Raw genomic sequence first — 17,318 nt, 5'->3', positions numbered from 1 at the left:
GCACCCCCTTCATAAGCTAAAAAGGGGGTATATTGTATGTTGAAATATTTTTCCAAATCTATACAGTCTATACATATCATGTTTGGCCAGGGTACAGGAAGTGTACAATACCTTCAATACCTTACAATACCTTCAAGCACAATTCAGTGACCTAGTAAGCAACACTTGGACAGAGATAACTTGACAGTCAGTGTGGTGATGATCATTGTTAGGAACAGCATGAATATCCACACAAAGACCCAGTGTAGAACTCTTCACCAATGGGTTAGATTCACTTCACAATGTTTCTACTGTTCTGATATGCCCTCTGCATTTCTACTGTGGATGGCTGTATGCCTTTTTTTGAACCCTTTGGAACGAATTTGAAAAACCTCCATCCTTGTTTCAGCTTGTCCATTTTAAAAGAGTTTTGGTCACTTTGCTTGGTTCTGTGTGTAGCTGCTGTCATCTCATCAAAGGTAGTTTTGTGATTTATGCAGTGGCAAGAGGATACGTTCTGCATGAATAGTTCCTGACTCCATGATTTATACCAAAGGAGGCAAGCTACAGCCAAGAGACGTAGGCAGTCATTCATTTTCAGTGGCAGGACAGGTATAAGCTTGTATTGTAAGGGTACGAAACTTGACACTGATCTGCCTGATTAACCATGGTCTGCTGGAACACCACACTGCCAATACACTTCACTGTGGACATGCTGCCAATTCCGGTAATACAGTAGGGAGTAAATTAAAGGATTGAAAATGCACCAGAAGCTATTAAATACAGTTATTTTACTTTTGTTTTCATCTTACTAGAGGTGATTTGGAAACTGGTCCTGTGTTCGTCTAAGTCGGGTTAGCAACCCTGGTCGTGGAGAGCCGCAGGGTGTGCTGGCTTTCGTTGTTGCTTGGCATTAATTGATCAATGAAACCTGTTGATTCCACAGTTAACTCACCTCACCTGGTTTCTTGGGTCTGAATCGGTTGCTTATTTTAAGGTGGAGACGAAAGCCAACACACCCTGCGGCTCTCCACGACCAGGGTTGCTGACCCCTGTACTAAGTAAAAGAAAGTATGTAGCAACAATTCAAATGAATAATGTTGAAATTTGGGAGGAAGAATATGTGGACCCTTCTGAACCTACATATTGTTTCTGCAGTCATTTTGTTTCGTCATTTAATTTCAGGACTTAAACCAATGAGGTTTTCTAAAGCCTACTTTCAGTGTCTCTACTCAACTCCTCTCTGCTAACATTTGAATCTATATAAATACCTGTTGTAAGTGAAGCCTGCATTGCTGCCATTGGCTTCATTCTCATTATCCCTGTTCCAAATGTACAGACCTCCACAGTTCTCCTGGTTAACATGGGCACATGTTTGCACACTCTTGAATTAGATAAAGGAGTAGCATGCGGAATGTGCTATTCCAAAGACTAATGGACTTGGTCACAGGAGACACCAGGACTTTTAGTACATTGTATGGGTGGATTTATGTCTGTTGTCATGCCAATTCACTGCTATAAGGCTTGGTGTCATTTAGGGTATATCTGTTAGCCAAACACATGCAGCATAAATACTGTACCACCCCTCATCTCCAGAATAATCTGAAAGAGTGAATCTTCCCTTTCTGTCTGTCTCTGTCTGCCTGTCAAATGTTTGCTTGGTAATTGGAGGCTTTGAAAAATTTGATTTCTGGATATCAGTTTATAGAGATTATTTATCCAATTCTGAACAAACAAAAGGCAGCAGGAGCAGCAAATTACTTTTTCTCTCTCCAGTAGGCCACAATAAGACAATTCTCTTTTGGGTGAGATGATACATTAGTCCTTGTTTCTTGGTGTGAAACTCAATGCACATTGCCCTTCTTCACCAACCTGAGATGTTACAGAATATTCTTTCTAAATCCACCTTGCTCTTCTATGAATGCAGACTGTACTCTTCATAATCCCTTAGATGAAAATGTAAGCCATCTGTTCATAGGTCCCTGGTGATCATATTCCACAGAACATGACAGTTGACGGCTGTCCATGTGGCTGAGAGAGCTGTTTGTCCTCTGGTGCCGTAAATACAGTAGCTCCTATTATGTTTCAGAATGAGAGCCTCAGTGAGAAAATCAGGACTATGGGAATGTGGTGTATCCAGAGATCCTAGGTGACCTAAAGGCAGTCTATCTCTGGGATGACAAAACTCATATAATTTCAGAGTCATATAGTCAGCTAATGATATTGCCTTGGTATTTCATATAGGATGTCTGAGCTACAGTCCCTTCCAACAGCAAGGTCAATTCCTTTGTTTTTGCTATACTGAAGACAATTGATTTTAAGGTCAAAAAAGACGTACATGAAACGACAGACAAAAATGTCAGCTTTTATTTCGTTTTTTTTATCACGATTTGTTAAACAATTTAGAACATATCAACGTTGGTATCAGACCACCCCATTTTTAGGTGAGCAAAAGTATTGGAACATATGACTGACAGATGTTTCTTGTTGTCCAGATGTGTCCTGTTAGAATGATTGGTTAAACAATAAATAGTTTTGAATGTCTTGGTTTTGCCTGTGAAGACTGCATTTGTGTTAGAAAAGATAAACCAACATGAAGACCAGAGGGCTGTCTGGGAGAGAAGCGAGCCATTTTAAAGCTTAGAAAAGAGGGGAAATCATTGGGGATAGCTCGTACATCAACTTGGAATGTCCTGAAAAAGAAAGAAACCACTGGCGTACAGAGCAACAGACATCGAACAAGTTGACCAAGGAAAACAATAGCAGTTTATTATTATTGCATTGCATGTAAGCCCCTTCATTTTGCCACAGTGAGTACATCTTGGGTGCCTATTTGCATCTGAAGAATATCATATCAAGTCATTGTGGCAATCTTCCCTCTGGTCAAATAAACCCCAATGCCCCAGTGCAGTGCTATAGAAGACGCTGTCTTTCGGATGATGCCCTGACTCACCGAGGGCATTGTAGTTCCCATAACACTCTTTGAAGTGAGCAGGGTACCATGGTGTCCTGGCTAAATTCCCAACATGCCTCTTTCAACCTGCCACCTAATCATCCCCTTATTTAATTGGCAAAAACATTGTTCTCCACCTCAGCTAGTGTTAGCATTCTGGTGCAAAATGGCAGCTGTATCGCCCAGGTTGGATGTTAACAAGTGTATCAGCTAACAGTTTAAAACAAGAAAGCAAATTGCGCCCTTCTTAAATAATCGGTGTTTAATGATCCACCTGTCAGAACGAATTACTTGGCATTTTTATTGAGGTAAGTTACGTAATTACAAACGCCATAAGAACAATGCACTAGAGTACACAAAGTGATTAATCCATCTGGACGTGTTGAGATACTTCGATTGATGTTTCATTAATATTTATCGTACCGCAAATGAAATCAACTAGGTTCATAAATTCGTAATACTTTAATTCTCAACTGGGCAGAAGAACACGCATATTTCATCGGCTACCAAGCTGCCGAACACTGCTCCAGCATTGGTTGGACAAACTTTCTATGTACAAACTGCACTACAAAAACGTAACCAATGGTGTAAGATGTTGTTTGGTATTTGAGCCTTGTGATAGGGCGCGTGGGACTGCTCCCAGACCAATGATACGCAGGATTAATCCAACGTGGTGAGCTTTCATCTCGGCTAGAAGTAGACGCGTGAGTGTCGACGGGGAAGCAGCAGCTTAGATTGAGGTATGGTAACCTTATAAATACGTCTGTGTCATAGTTGTCTATAAAACCTGACTTTTTTGTTGCATAAGCAGTAATTTATCCTATTATTGTTTAAATAATCGGAGAAGTCTGATATAATAAAAATGCCGTATAATATTGGCAGGCTAATTTAGTATGTAGCGAGTTAGCTAGCCATCCCAGCATGAGGGAGAGTTAACGTTAGCTATCAGTTCAAGAAATAGGCGCGCCTATCAATGACACTGCCTGAGACTATGCTAAACAGGAAAGCAAGATTCCTGTCCAGTTAGTTAGCTAAAATTTTAGCATCAGATGGCTTGTTTATGAGTTAGCTACATCATCCGATTAGTAGCTTGCTGTGTGTTTTCCCATGGAACCAAATCAGTTAGCAGCAGTTCGCTGTCGCTAGGCTAGCTAAAATTAGCTGACAATTGTGGAACCACGTTTCTATTAAGAAAATGTGACACCGACTAAGATTTGTATGTATTGGAATGTAAAAGACATTCCTAGTCGTCCTTGGTTGTTCGGTTGTGTTTGGTTGGTTGCCAGGTGGTCAGCTAACGTTGTTGAAATGGCACGTCCAGGCTAGCTAGCTAGATATTTCATCACCGCTGGTAAGCGGAATGCGTCATCGGACTGCGCTTTGCATGGAAGTTGACCAGCACAGCTTTCTGACGCTGCAGCTGTCAGTCCAGAATATATTGTCAACTCTTGTTTATGCAACATGTCGAAACGTTTACTTGAAGAACACTCTCAGCGTTAATATACGTTGCTTTGCATGCTTGCAAGTTCTGTTCACGTTCACGGCTCGCAGTGGGATTAAATATAGTATGTTCAATAGGGGTGAATTTTTATTTGAAAAAGTTTTTGCGTCATATTTTCACAACAAACTACTGTTTGTTTGTTTTTTTTTGTGTTTTTTTTTTTCAAAATGTATTTAAATGTACAACCTATCTATGATTATCTAGCCAACATTGCCTAGTTGGATTATATTTATATATACATAAAACTACTGAATGCGCTATGCTATCTGGACTAATTTAGCCCTGCTGGTATTATGCAAGCAGTAGCCAGCATATTGCTGTTTGATTACAGTTATCACATATAAACAGCCGCACTCTGGATAACTGTATTAGACAATGACGCGTCTTTTGGCAATCGTGTGTCTGTAAAATTGAGCCAACTTTAGTTGCGTAACTTTTGGTTAAGTATTTTAAAATATGTATGCGAAATGCTGGTGTGGTAAACATTTTTCTATCGTTTCTTGTATGTTCAGAAGACTGTGGCTGTTATTCGATAATGGAAGGAGACCACAGTGAAACCAGAGGTAAACTTCACGTGATTGTAGATTCCTTGATTATGTTCCCTTATTACATTTTCTGCTAATCGTGCTTTGTTAATGAAATCAGTGAGTTGGAATTCAACAGAAAATTGGCAATAGCCAGTTTGGATTTGGTTCTGTTTCTCTGAAACTGCAAGGTTGTGGTGGTAGTCTCCATTTTGGAACTGAAGAGAAACAACCAAACTAAGTGTGGCTTTCAGGGGCAAACACCATGTGCACTGAAATAACAGTTGCCCTTGTTTGACTGAGTATTTATGAGCAAGACACAGAGGGTTTATGGGTAATTAGATAGCACTAATATTGTTATGTATTTTGTCATACACACTTGAGATGGGCTGTCCACACTTGGGCCAGTGAGATAAAACTGGTGACATTATTTTCTGTTGCTGGATTTCAAATCTAATTTTTAAGTAAGGCCCCATCGCCTCTTTTTTTTCATCAGTTAGTGAGTAGCAATCTTCTGGCTGTAGTTTGACTGCTATGTACCTGCTCCCACTCCTACCCTGTCAGAATGAATGGTCTTTTTCAAACAGGCCTTTGATGTGCCTGTATCTCTGTGTTAAGTGGCTGTTCCTCATAGATGGCACATACAGAAGATGGATTGCTCATGTTCTTGAGTAAATGGCAATGAAAATGAGAGACCCATTGGGAGACATACACTTTGTGTTAAGTGGAGCATTCTCTGTGGGGAATCTCTCTGGGACTCCACTACATTAGTCAAAGCAACTAGCAGCAAGTGTTTTTCATAGTGACAACATTTGCCCAAAGGAATTGCCACAAACCGTATGTGCCGACAGCCGTCCTAGCCACAGGCCAACCGAACACTGCTCACAGACGGCCTGCAAAACTGATTATTTTTATCACGCAGGTGCATCTCCTATTTCTCGTTTCTTTAATGCCAAATGCTGCATTGCCACTGCATTTCCCCGCCCCCTATGAAAACAGCTCCTCTCTTTTGCAAGGTGCAGCTTCTGAAATATTAAACACAGGGCAACCAATTGGTGTTTTATATCCTGTATGGGTAATTAGTTTTGTGCCCACTCCTACTTCGCCGTTTGGGATGTTATTGAGGTGCCCACTCTCTGTGCCAAGAGCTGTGTCGGGTGTCATTCTGAAAATTTCATGAAGCTCCAAATTTTACATCACAAGGGCAAAAGTCTTCTAGCGGTCTGCGGAGGGAGAGGGAGAGGGAGAGGGAGAGGCAGGGGCAGGGAGAGAGTGGCAGGGATTAGTCATCTCATCTTATTTTGGAGCAGGTCACACTCATTGGCTTTTTGTAATAACAAGGTAATATGGCTGTTAAAGCCATGTCTCTGTCTATGAAGTGAACAGGAAGTGTTTGAGCTGACAGAGCTGCATGCTCATAGGCTGTGTGTGACTACGCATTCAATAATTTTATTGGGCAAAGTTAGTACATAATTTTTACGGGCTTGAATGTGTACTTGGCGGTGGGTGAAATCTGTGGACAGTATGAATGTTCTTTGTGTGATCACAGCAGGTAAGAGTGTTTAGTTGATCAGGGCTGATATGACGGGTATGAGTGGCAATTGTAGTTTTGTGTGCACTTCCTGTAGGTAAAGGTGAATTTATGTGTGATTACTGCAGGTAAAGTGGGGGATCAGGTTATGCAGAACCCCCAGGCTTTGGCGGCGCTTCAAGACCGCCTCGACAACGTGTCACACACCCCTTCCACCATTGAGAGGTGAGGAATGGTGACATCACCAGGGGAATGCTATGCCTGCCACTCACAGTCCACATAAGGTGGCTAAAGGGAAATGTGTAAATATGGTTATTGAGCAGCTTTTCACTGAAGATGACTAAGGCAGTTGACTAAGGCAGTATGGGTTTAGCACTACATATTTACATAAACTCTCAGAACGGAAGGAAAGAGAACAGAATTAGAAAAGGGAGGGAAATATTGGCCTTTCCCTCTTGCATTGAGCCAGATGTGTGTGGCTTTGGCATGCTTGTTTCTCTCATTCGCTCACTCGTTTTGTGTCCCGTGCTCCTCCAGCTTGCCCAAGTCAGTGAAGAGAAGAGTGAATGCCTTAAAGCAGGTGCAGGTCCGCTGCGCACACCTAGAAGCCAAATTCTACGAGGAGGTGCATGAGCTGGAGAGAAAGTACGCCGCCCTCTACCAGCCGCTGTTTGATAAGGTACACCGCCTGGGGGGGGGGATTACTGACCTGTAAGTGGAAACCCTTAGCCCCTGGCCTCTGTGTTAGTCGTGGAATTTCTGTTCTATACCCTCCCCCTGCAGCCAGCAGCCTGGTCCAAAGCTGGGGACAGGCTGACTAAGCCCGCAGCGGAAACTTGGGCCAAACAGGATGTCCAATATGGCAACCACATTCATGCCTGTTTTGTTTTTCCTTTAACTTTTTATTCTGTAATTTCGGCTCAGGCTGGAAAATAATGTTGTTGTTTTTTTGTTTTGTTTTTTCCTAAAGGGTCAGCCAGTTTGTGTATAGTCTTTTTAAGGACACTTGAAACTTGTGTAGCAGTTTTTATTTATTTGGTGGTTTGTTTGTTTTTTGTTTTTTTGGGAGGTAATTTTTTTATTTTTTTATTTTTTTATTTTTTTTTGGTTGTGTACCTGCTTCATTGATTGGTGGTTTGTTTCTGTCTGTTTTTGTTTGGTGGTTGTGTACTTGTTTCATTGATTGGCAGTAGTCTGCTTGCTAACTCTTCTGGTGTTTTGTTTGTCTGTTTGGTTGTTGTCTTGCTGTTTCATTGTTTGTTTTTGTGGGTTGTGTGGTTGTCCCCTATGACATGGCTCTGCTCTCTTGCTTGCCTGGTGTCCAGAGAAAGGATGTGGTCTCGGGTGCAGTGGAGCCCACAGATGAGGAGTGCGAGTGGCACAGTGACAGAGAGGAGGGGGAGGAGCTTGCAGTGAGTACATGGGTCATGTGACCAGACTATCTGCCTGCTTTCTGTGCTTATTGTCTCTTTTTAATAAAATGTCTTCCCAAAGCTGTAACCGTTCATCCCAAACCGGTTAACCTGGTTATGTTTCCAATGGAATGTCATTATGAATAATTAATGTACTGTTCTGTACTGTTGCCCTTGTGAAACTTTTCAAGAACTACAAAATCCCTTTATTGTTGTTAATATTCAGAAATTGTGAATGTTGCCTCCATTATGTTAAGGTAATGCAAATGCAAAATGGGTATTGCATTTTATGGATCATAAACTCCTGTATCTGAGGGTGATATGCAGATCTAATAAAGGTCTTTGAAGGAAATGACTATCTGTTAATCAGAATGGGGTCTAATATCTCAGGATCCTTTCCATAACTCTCTGAAAATTAATAAAATGGTTTGTGTCCGTTATAAAGCATATACGTTTGCCCCCTTATGGGGGTTTAAGATGGAACATGTGGTACACATTGAAAAATAATGTAAAATAAATGACACTGGTACACATACCATCATTCACCCTTGTAAGTTATCTGTACTCAAAGTATGTCATCTTTTGTTGCAAGGGGATTTTGACACCATTTAATTGTGGGAAAGCATGCAACTATGAGCTAGTCCGCTCACTAGCACTACCCAGGGTATGCTGTCGTGCTCAGTGCTTATACCAACAGCTAATTAGCACTCAATACAAACATGCCTTGTGTTATTAGCAAAGGCTAACAGTTGTTATGGCCGATGTGAGTATAACGATATCAAAAATATGTAAAGAATTGAAATGTAACCACCAGTAATCTGTGTATCTTTGCCATGATTGTATGAATCCATGAGTTCATGATTCCTCCTCCTGACTCACTCCCCAAATCCATGTCAGCATGGCGACAATTTGCGTTGGCCGTGCAAATGAGTCGGCAGAATTTTGTAAAAGCTTCCAAAAACCCGAGGACAACAAAAGTTATGACTCGAGTGGCCGTATATTACTGCGGGATGTAATGGATGACTGCACTAAGCTGTGTTTCTCAAACGGATTGTTCAAGTGGGTAAATGACCACTGAATCTTGAAGGGGACATCTCTACATGTAAAACCAATGATAAGATTGTATATTCCAGATTTTGTTCCAGATATTGATGGTAGTATGACATGGTATAATAACACAGTGATTCCCATTGTTTTAGCTTTTCTGGGGGCAGTGTTTTTCACCGGTGTATTGGAATGCCTTGGGGATATTTTCCACACTTTATTGGTCAGTTGAAGTGAGTGGGTGAGGTCTGGCTCATTGGTAATTTTAAGTGAGCAGAGGTGTTTCTGGTGTTGTCCTGACAGGACGAGCTGAAGAAAAAAGCCACAATCGAGGAGAAGAAAGAGGAGCCAGCGGCAGAAGAGGACCCCAAGGGAATCCCGGAGTTCTGGCTCACAATCTTCAGGAATGTAGACATGCTTAGTGACCTGCTGCAGGTGGGTCATATTCATTACATTACATTACATTATTGGCATTTGGCAGACGCTCTTATCCAGAGCGACGTACAGTTGATTAGACTAAGCAGGAGACAATCCTCCCCTGGAGCAATGCAGGGTTAAGGGCCTTGCTCAAGGGCCCAACGGCTGTGCGGATCTTACTGTGGCTACACCGGGGATTAGAACCACCGACCTTGCGTGTCCCAGTCATTTACCTTAACCACTACGCTACAGGCCGCCCCATATTCAGGACTGTAGACCTGGTTAGTGACCCGATCCGGGGGGGGAATATTCAGGAGTGTAGACCTGCTTAGTTAACAGGAGTATCAACATGCTTTGTGACCTGCTGCGGGTGGGTCATATTCAGGACTGTAAACATGCTTAGTGACCTGCAGCAGGTGGGTCATATTCAGGACTGTAGACCTGCTTGGTGACCTGCTGCAGGAGGGTCATATTCAGGACTGTAGACCTGCTTGGTGACCTGCTGCAGGAGGGTCATATTCAGGACTGTAGACCTGCTTGGTGACCTGCTGCAGGAGGGTCATATTCAGGACTGTAGACATGCTTTGTGACCTGCTGCAGGAGGGTCATATTCAGGACTGTAGACATGCTTAGTGACCTGCTGCAGGTGGGTCATATTCAGGAGTGTAGACATGCTTTGTGCAGGGGTGTTGAGATTGGGTCAGTTTCTCCTGGGCACGCCTTGGAGCAGTGCTAATGTGCTGTGACAGGCTCTTCCCCTCCCTGCTTTACTCCCAGCCGCCGATGCTTCTGTGGCTTAGTTTTTAACATTATTAGTCATCTCTGCCTGCTTTTGTCACACCATTTCTCCAGGAGCATGATGAGCCAATCCTGAAGCACTTGCAAGATATCAAAGTGAAGTTTTCAGAGCCAGACCAGCCCATGGTGAGTCTCAACAACTCAACCCATTTTGTTTGGGGAAAAAGAAAAAAACTTGCCCCAACTTGTTTGGGTTCAGAATAACACAATGTAAGTGGTATGAATGCCTTTTTTTTGTTTCCTTGGCAGAGTTTTACATTAGAGTTCCACTTTGAAACAAACAACTTCTTCAAAAACACCGTCCTGACGAAGGTTTACAAGATGAAGTCTGAGCCTGACTCTGCTGACCCCTTCTCCTTCGAGGGCCCGGAGATTGTGGACTGTGAAGGGTGAGAAGACAGCCTTTCATTAGCATGTGACATAGTCCCTGACTCACTGGCCAGCGTCATGGGCGTGCACATAATGCAGTGCTTGTAGTGTGCAAGTGTGGATGTCACTGTAGCAACTTGACTGGCAAATCAAATTAGGTAAAGTAGTCGTGTCTGGAAAATTGTGGGGCACAAAACCTCTTGCCCTAATTATTGATCTCAACTGGTTTTCATCAATGTCCTTGTGCCAACGATCTGGCTAATCAATCTGAAATTAAAATCTGAAATCACATTGTCTTAGGGAGATAAAATTATACATATACATTTGTAAAATCTGTTTTAATCAAGGAGAAGAAAATGTTCAAAAAGCCTGCAATGATTCCATCCAAGAATCAGCTGGGGTTTGAAATGATTGTGCAGGACTGTGCTGTGCTGAAGAGCTAACTGCCCCACTCTCTGGCCCATCCCCCACCCAGCTGTGACATCGACTGGCACAAAGGGAAGGACGTTACGGTCAAGACCATCAAGAAGAAGCAGAAACACAAGGGCCGTGGCACAGTGAGGACCATCACCAAGCAAGTGCCCAATGACTCCTTCTTCAACTTCTTCAACCCCATCAAAGGTACGGTACGCTCACTGCTGCCCACGGCTGTTTAGACAGACTGGTGTTGCTCTGTAGCGCCCCATGGCTCGTCTGCTGGTACAGTGATGAGTGTCCATGCTGCAGGGTTTCAGTGTGTACAGCAGGTGGCGCCACTGCCCTGTTAGTGCGTGTGATCAGCAATCTGTGTTTCTCCTGTGAAATACAGTGAAGGTCAAGCATGTTTGTGCAGAGGTTTAATCTGGAGTACTTTACCAAGTCTCATAATTTCTCTGATTTTTATCCCCTTTTTTCTGTTACCCTTTACACAACACTGGCTCCCAGTCGCATTGTGATGTAATGAATTAGTGAGAACACTTATTGCTGAATACTGTTTTAGCTATAATTGGTGACACATGTTTGGGTCAGTTACTGCCTACAGAGGGATAGTTGGAAGGACACTGTTTGCCTGGTACAGTTTTTACTAGCTATAGCTGGGCTATGGGGGAAAGTCACCTCTCTACCAGGATTTTCTGCTTCCTGTTGGCAAAGCCTCCATCTGAAACTGGACCATGTCCTGTCAGCTGATTAGGTCAAGTAGAGGTGAAGTACAGTGGTGTTGAGAGATGGCTGTAGAACATGTTTGTGTCAGTCTTTGGGGGATAGTGCTTCAGCCACACTGAACAAGGTGAAAGTGGATGGGAGCATGATTCAGCATGTGAACGCATTATGGAAAGACCGGATTTGTAGGTTTTGGCTTGATCTGGGTCATTTCCTGTGCTTCAGGAAATCGTTTGCGTAGTTTACTGTTGGGATTGCATTTGCTCCAACACCAAGTGTGTGTGTCTCAGACTTGTCGTACTTTCTGGTTTCTGTCTCAAGTGTGTAAGTCAAATGGGAAAGAGAGGAATATAGATTTAGAATATAGATTGTGTGGGTTTTGACTGGAACTGAGTGAACGTAGAAGGAGGGGTGTCCAGAAACTTCACTGCTTATGCTCGGGGTCAATTAAAAATTCCTGGTAATATGAGGGCCCTGGTCCATGTGAGGTAGCCTGCATCTGCTGGCTGCATTCTCCAGCAAATCTATGGAAGGGAAAGGGAATTAAGACTGATTTGCCAATCCAGTGAGTTAAATAAGGTGAACGTTCATTCACAGAGTTGGTTGGGTACATTTTAAAATATATATTCAGTGGTTTGGAGCAGTAAATGTGTCTAGGTCTGAAAGAAAATGAAACTGAATTCGGCAGCCCAATTAGATGGAATTTTGTAGGCAAGGTCTAAATGAGATCCCTTTGTGGCTTGGGTTAGGTAGTGTGTGATGCATAAAATGATTATTCTCTGAAATGTGGTGTGGTAGTCATCCATTCTTAAGGTTAACGTTACAGTGGCATTCCTCAGAAAGGGCTGGTGTCGCAGGAATGCCATTCACCGTATTGCTGGCTCTCAGTGGCAGTTTACTGGCCTCCATTGTACGGGAGAGTGGTAGGAATGTAGCAGCACCCGCTCCCTGTCTGTGGGAAAGTGTGAGAGATGCTGCTCCTTTCATGTGGCATTTCGTTTGAGTGTGGCGAGGCCCATCACATTCTTCACGAGGACGTAACCTTGCCAGGAAGAACAAGAATAAGAAACAATGCCTGTAGATTTAGTTCTTTTTTTATGCATTGTAAATATTGTCTTTAAATATGTTTGTGTCAATATATATGGTTTGCTGTGTTTGGTCCTGTCCAAAACTGACATTTGTGTTTTATTTGTATTTATTTTTATTTTTATTTTTTCTAGTTTCATCTGATGGAGAGATGGTAAGTTGAGAAATATTTTAAAGTATAATATATTCCACACTTTAAAACCATATCTCATTGTGGTTCATTTTGAGGCTGGAAAAAGATGATCACATGAAATTGCCACAATTAAAAGTTTTTACGGGCCATGAATTTGGGGAATGAGACCTTGATAGAATGTCAGGAGTTTTCCGCTGTACGATAATGTAACCCTGTTCAGTGATGTAAAGTCATCGGTGGTGTTGTGTTGCCAGGATGAGGACTCTGAGCTGACATTAGCCACTGATTTTGAGATTGGCCACTTCTTCCGTGAGCGAGTGGTCCCCAGAGCTGTGCTGTACTTCACTGGGGAGGCCCTGGAGGACGATGACAGCGTAGGTTTAATCACCACCGCCTCCCTGTTACAAAACACGCCAATAGCCATGGGAAACGGTGTTTTTAATGTGCTTGTATTTCTTTTTTCTGTAGTTTGAAGAAGAGGAACTGGAAGAAGGGGAGGAAGAGGTGAGGCCTGGTCACACTCGCGGTCATCTTCGCACAGATGGTCCGGGTCACTCATGGTCATGCTCGCAGTCACATAGAGAGTCGTGGTCAAATGATTACGGTCATGGCCTCACATATTCCTGACCAGGGTCGCAGTCACAATGATGTTCATGGTCACGGAAATGGTCATGGTTATGGTCACATTCATGGTCGCACTCACGATCACAGTCTTGATCATACGGGCTCCGGTGCTGATCACAGCCAGTCGCACTGTGTTTGAGTTTTTGTGAAGGTTGCGTTGTTGGAGATGTATGTAATGATTTTCTTTATTGTGGACAGGACAATGATGAGGATGGTGATGAAGAGGAGGGAGATGATGACCCCAAGGTCAGTTTCAGAAGTGTAACTTGCACTGGGCCTAAAACTAACCCGGCAAAACCCAGTAGGGTGTCTCGCCTGTCAAACCCTCAGTAACCTGACAGTCTACACAGGGCAGAAGAGCGCTAATCGTTCAGCTAATCCACTCTGCTCCACGGTGCGGGTCTGTGGAGTTACTGATGGAGACAGAGCCTTTGGTTCCCCTGTTAATAGTGGAATTGATTGATGTGCTAGTGGGCGGCTGGTGTGTACAAGGGTGCATGATGGGGGGGGGGGGGGGAAGGGTGGAAGAACAGGCTTGGTAGCGTTTGGTTGCTCTGTCTTGATGTTTAATTCTGGCTATAATTGTTTCTCCTGCCTCCCCCTCCTTACCTCCATTGCAGGCATAAATCATTCCCACCCCATGCATTTATAGGTAAGGGAGAAAAGAGATGGACTCACCTCTGCTCCATCATGGCTTTGGGCCTGTCCTCCACTCTGCTTCCTCCCTCTTTTTCCATCTTTCCATTCCCCCTCCTTCATCTCTCTCCTTCTCTCTCTTGCCTGGATTCAATCAACATCTGTGTTTATCTGTGACTACCAAATAATTTGATATTTTCTTTCTTCACGTAGTTTCAAGTTTATTTTGGTCATTGAATGTGCCAAATTGTGTCCTGGAAAAAGCCTGCTGTTGTTTTTAATTGTGGTGCAAAGCTAAGGACATGTTGAGTGAACCCAGGCCTCACTTTTCTGGTAGTGCTGTTGCTAACAGTCTCTCAAATATAACCTGGCCCTGAATTCTTGCTTGTTCTCTCCCTGTCATAGTTTTTCTGGTCTTTATAAAATAACTTTGAAGGACAAGCCTCTCTGTTAAAGGCTCCACCTCTTGCCAGCTGTTCTTATGGTTACCCAGGCCGGGTGTATGGGAATGTCTGCAGGTGAAAGGTTCATATTTGGAGACATTTGAGGGGGGGGGGGGGGGCAGGCAGGGGTTTGGCATACATTTAACACTGTGTGCAGACGAGCATTTTAAGTCAGTCTTGTCATATGAATGCTCGCCAGCTCTGCAGAAGAGGAGAGGAGCATCCTTGCTTTGTTTCAATACTTTATCATTTTTAGTGTTATGAAGTTATTTTCTCTGCCCCACTGGCCTGTTATTTGCCTTTTCTCTGTATGTGTGTCTGCGTGCTCTATCAGAATGTGCTAACCCCCCCCCCCCACGCAAACCCTTTCTCTCTCTCACACACACACACTCACACACTCTCCCATGCAGTCTTTTCTCCATACATGAGGTCCCTCTCTGTGTGTTGTGTGCAGAAAGAAGAGCCCCAGCCAGCAGAGTGCAAGCAGCAGTAACATGGGGAGCCCTCCACCACAAACTCCGAGACCCCAACAGCGACCAGACCAGCCTGCGGAGAGCCACTGCTCTCTCCTACATGACTCTAACTGTTCCAACTGCATGACCGCCACACCCTCTGTTCTTATACTCCCCTTGTACAGCAAAGTTAAACCCTCACTCAAAAATAAAATATAACCGTTACATTTGACATTGTAAATATAACTATAAACAGATTTATCGTAACGCAAAACGGGATGTAATACACGCACCCCCTCGGGCCACTGTGTTCAGAGTTAAACTGCCGAGAACAAGCCGCCTCTTCCGGAAAGCTCTCTGTCACCACCACATTCCAGAGGCCAATGCAAATCCAACACAGAGTGAGTCCAGCGTTCCACTTGACATCAGGTTTCTCAGGGTTTTTTATGCCAAGAAAATAATGCGTGGAAGTCCAGCACGGAACTGTTGAAAAGAACTTTGGGGGTTGCCTTCTTAGGTTTTCTTTTATTTTAAATGGAAAGAAAGTTAAGCTTTTTCAAACTTTTCTCTTATTCAGAAGTTATTTATATTAGGTTTGTTCTAGTTAATTTTTTATCTGGTTTGAACTATGTATTGGACTGTACTCTGTGTTACGGAGATGAGTAACAGTCTCTGCTGTAAGATCTATACTGTGTGGAGGGGGGGGCGGAGGGTTAGCCTCTGGGAAGCCTCCCGCCTGCTGTCTACTGCCCAAGCGCTTGCTAGCGAATTCAAAGTTTATTGCCAAATTTCTTTTTACTAGTGCTCTGTGTGGTGCTTTACTTTTACATGTGGAAGAGGAGTTGTCATGTGTGAAACACAAAGTAGAAATGAAATGTCACTCTTAAAATTAAAAGTGAAACTGAAATCAGCAGGAAATGCCTGGAGTGAGATCTTGGGGTGGGGAGCTGGAACGCGGAATTAACCGGAGGCGTGAGTGTTCGTTTTATCACCACGGTCTCCTCGTGCGTGCGTGCGTGCGTGCGTGCGTGCGTGCGTGCGTGCGTGCGGGCGGGGAAGGGAAGGGAAGGGGGTGTGGGAGGCAAAACTCCGGTTCCCCTTTATTTAAAAAATAAAATAAAAAGATTTCTCTAGCTGCACACGGAGACAGATGTGGTTAAAGTTCTGACTTGGCGCCTCCTTGCCATACTGCAGCATACTGCGCCATACTGTTCGTTTAAGACGTGCCGAAGTCGTTTCAACCGTTTTTCGAGTTCAACCGTTATCCTGTCGGTCACAAGGACATACTGAGGGGGGGGCCTTGGGTGTAACATTAATGCACAGCTGATTTGCTCTTTTCTCATCTTTTTGGGCAAATACCAAAAATAAATAATAGATGCAGTTTACTTGCAAAAGTCAACTAAGATGACGACAAGGCAGAGCATCACAACCTCCTATGAGCCCCATGCAGACTGTTCTAGCTGTGGCCTTGCCCCGGGTTCCTCAGTTTGTTACGCAATATGGTGTTTTTGTACAGATTAGGATGTTCTATTAAAAGATGTGCAACATGAAAAATCTGGTTTTGTTTAGTCCTTTCACCCCCTTCCAAGAGTCTCCATGCCTGGTCTTGGGCTTTCCTTCTACCGGTTGAATGTATTGCATAGGTCATTTTTCACATTTGGTCTCGGGCCTAAATTACATACATTACATTGCAGGCATTTATCCAGAGCGACATACAGTTGATTAGACAAAGCAGGAGACAATCCTCCCTGGAACAATGCAGGGTTAAGGGCCTTGATCAGGGGCCCAACGGCGGTGCGGATCTTATTGTGGCTCCACCGGGGATTTAACCACCTACCTTTGCGTGTCCCAGTCATGTACCTTAACCACTACGCTACAGGCCGCCCTACTAAATGAAACGATGAGTTTCCTGTTGTAAGGTGAACACAAAACCAGCAGACCCAGTGGCTCTCCAGGGCCAGGATGGAGGATCCCTGGTGTAGCGCGTGGGGCCGGATTTGGGCACTGGTAACCATGTGTGGTGTTGGTAAACACCGGCAGGCCCTGCTGGGCGTGGGAGGGGTGGCGTTGTGCTGACAGAGCGCTCCATTGTGGATGTGAAAGGAGATGGTGTTCAGCTGGACAGAGTGGGTGTGCCGGCATTCCCCTCCCAATAACACTAGCTCTCAGCTCTGCCTTACTGTGACACTGGAGTCAAACCACAAGAGCTCTTTATAAGTCTGCATTAGCATGTTGTACCATTTGTGGGGGATTATCACTGAACTGTTTAAGAAACA

The 17,318-nt window shown here is 43.7% G+C and overlaps 1 protein-coding gene across 3 annotated transcripts; it reads left to right on the top strand.

Annotated features, from left to right (window-relative positions):
* Positions 1-3,554: 3,554 nt before the first annotated feature.
* LOC133130635 (nucleosome assembly protein 1-like 4) lies at positions 3,555-15,952 on the top strand. Of its 3 annotated transcripts, XM_061245348.1 has the most exons (15): positions 3,569-3,672; positions 4,946-4,996; positions 6,617-6,713; positions 7,026-7,167; positions 7,814-7,900; positions 9,248-9,379; positions 10,214-10,285; positions 10,409-10,548; positions 11,004-11,149; positions 12,889-12,908; positions 13,142-13,261; positions 13,356-13,391; positions 13,710-13,757; positions 14,132-14,163; positions 15,045-15,952. In XM_061245348.1, the coding sequence occupies exons 2-14, from the start codon at positions 4,969-4,971 to the stop codon at positions 14,135-14,137; spliced, it is 1,074 nt and encodes a 357-aa protein (XP_061101332.1). In that variant the 5' UTR covers positions 3,569-3,672; positions 4,946-4,968; the 3' UTR covers positions 14,138-14,163; positions 15,045-15,952. The 3 variants fall into 3 exon arrangements, with proteins under 3 accessions (XP_061101330.1, XP_061101332.1, XP_061101329.1); XM_061245346.1 differs by lacking the exon at positions 14,132-14,163 and having other exon boundaries at positions 3,555-3,672; positions 4,949-4,996; XM_061245345.1 differs by lacking the exon at positions 14,132-14,163.
* Positions 15,953-17,318: the final 1,366 nt, after the last annotated feature.

Source organism: Conger conger, chromosome 6 (genome assembly GCF_963514075.1).
Source record: "Conger conger chromosome 6, fConCon1.1, whole genome shotgun sequence".
Taxonomy (NCBI): Eukaryota; Metazoa; Chordata; class Actinopteri; order Anguilliformes; family Congridae; genus Conger; species Conger conger.
This window is presented reverse-complemented; position numbering and strand designations above follow the sequence as displayed.

What these genes read in the sequence shown, in the direction of transcription:
- LOC133130635 (XM_061245346.1), top strand. Translation starts at nt 4,969, where the DNA reads ATGGAAGGAGACCACAGTGAAACCAGAG. An exon ending in CTTCTTCAACCCCATCAAAG is followed by an intron (nt 11,150 to 12,888) that starts GTACGGTACGCT and finishes TATTTTTTCTAG; the next exon opens with TTTCATCTGATGGAGAGATG. An exon ending in TGGAAGAAGGGGAGGAAGAG is followed by an intron (nt 13,392 to 13,709) that starts GTGAGGCCTGGT and finishes TATTGTGGACAG; the next exon opens with GACAATGATGAGGATGGTGA.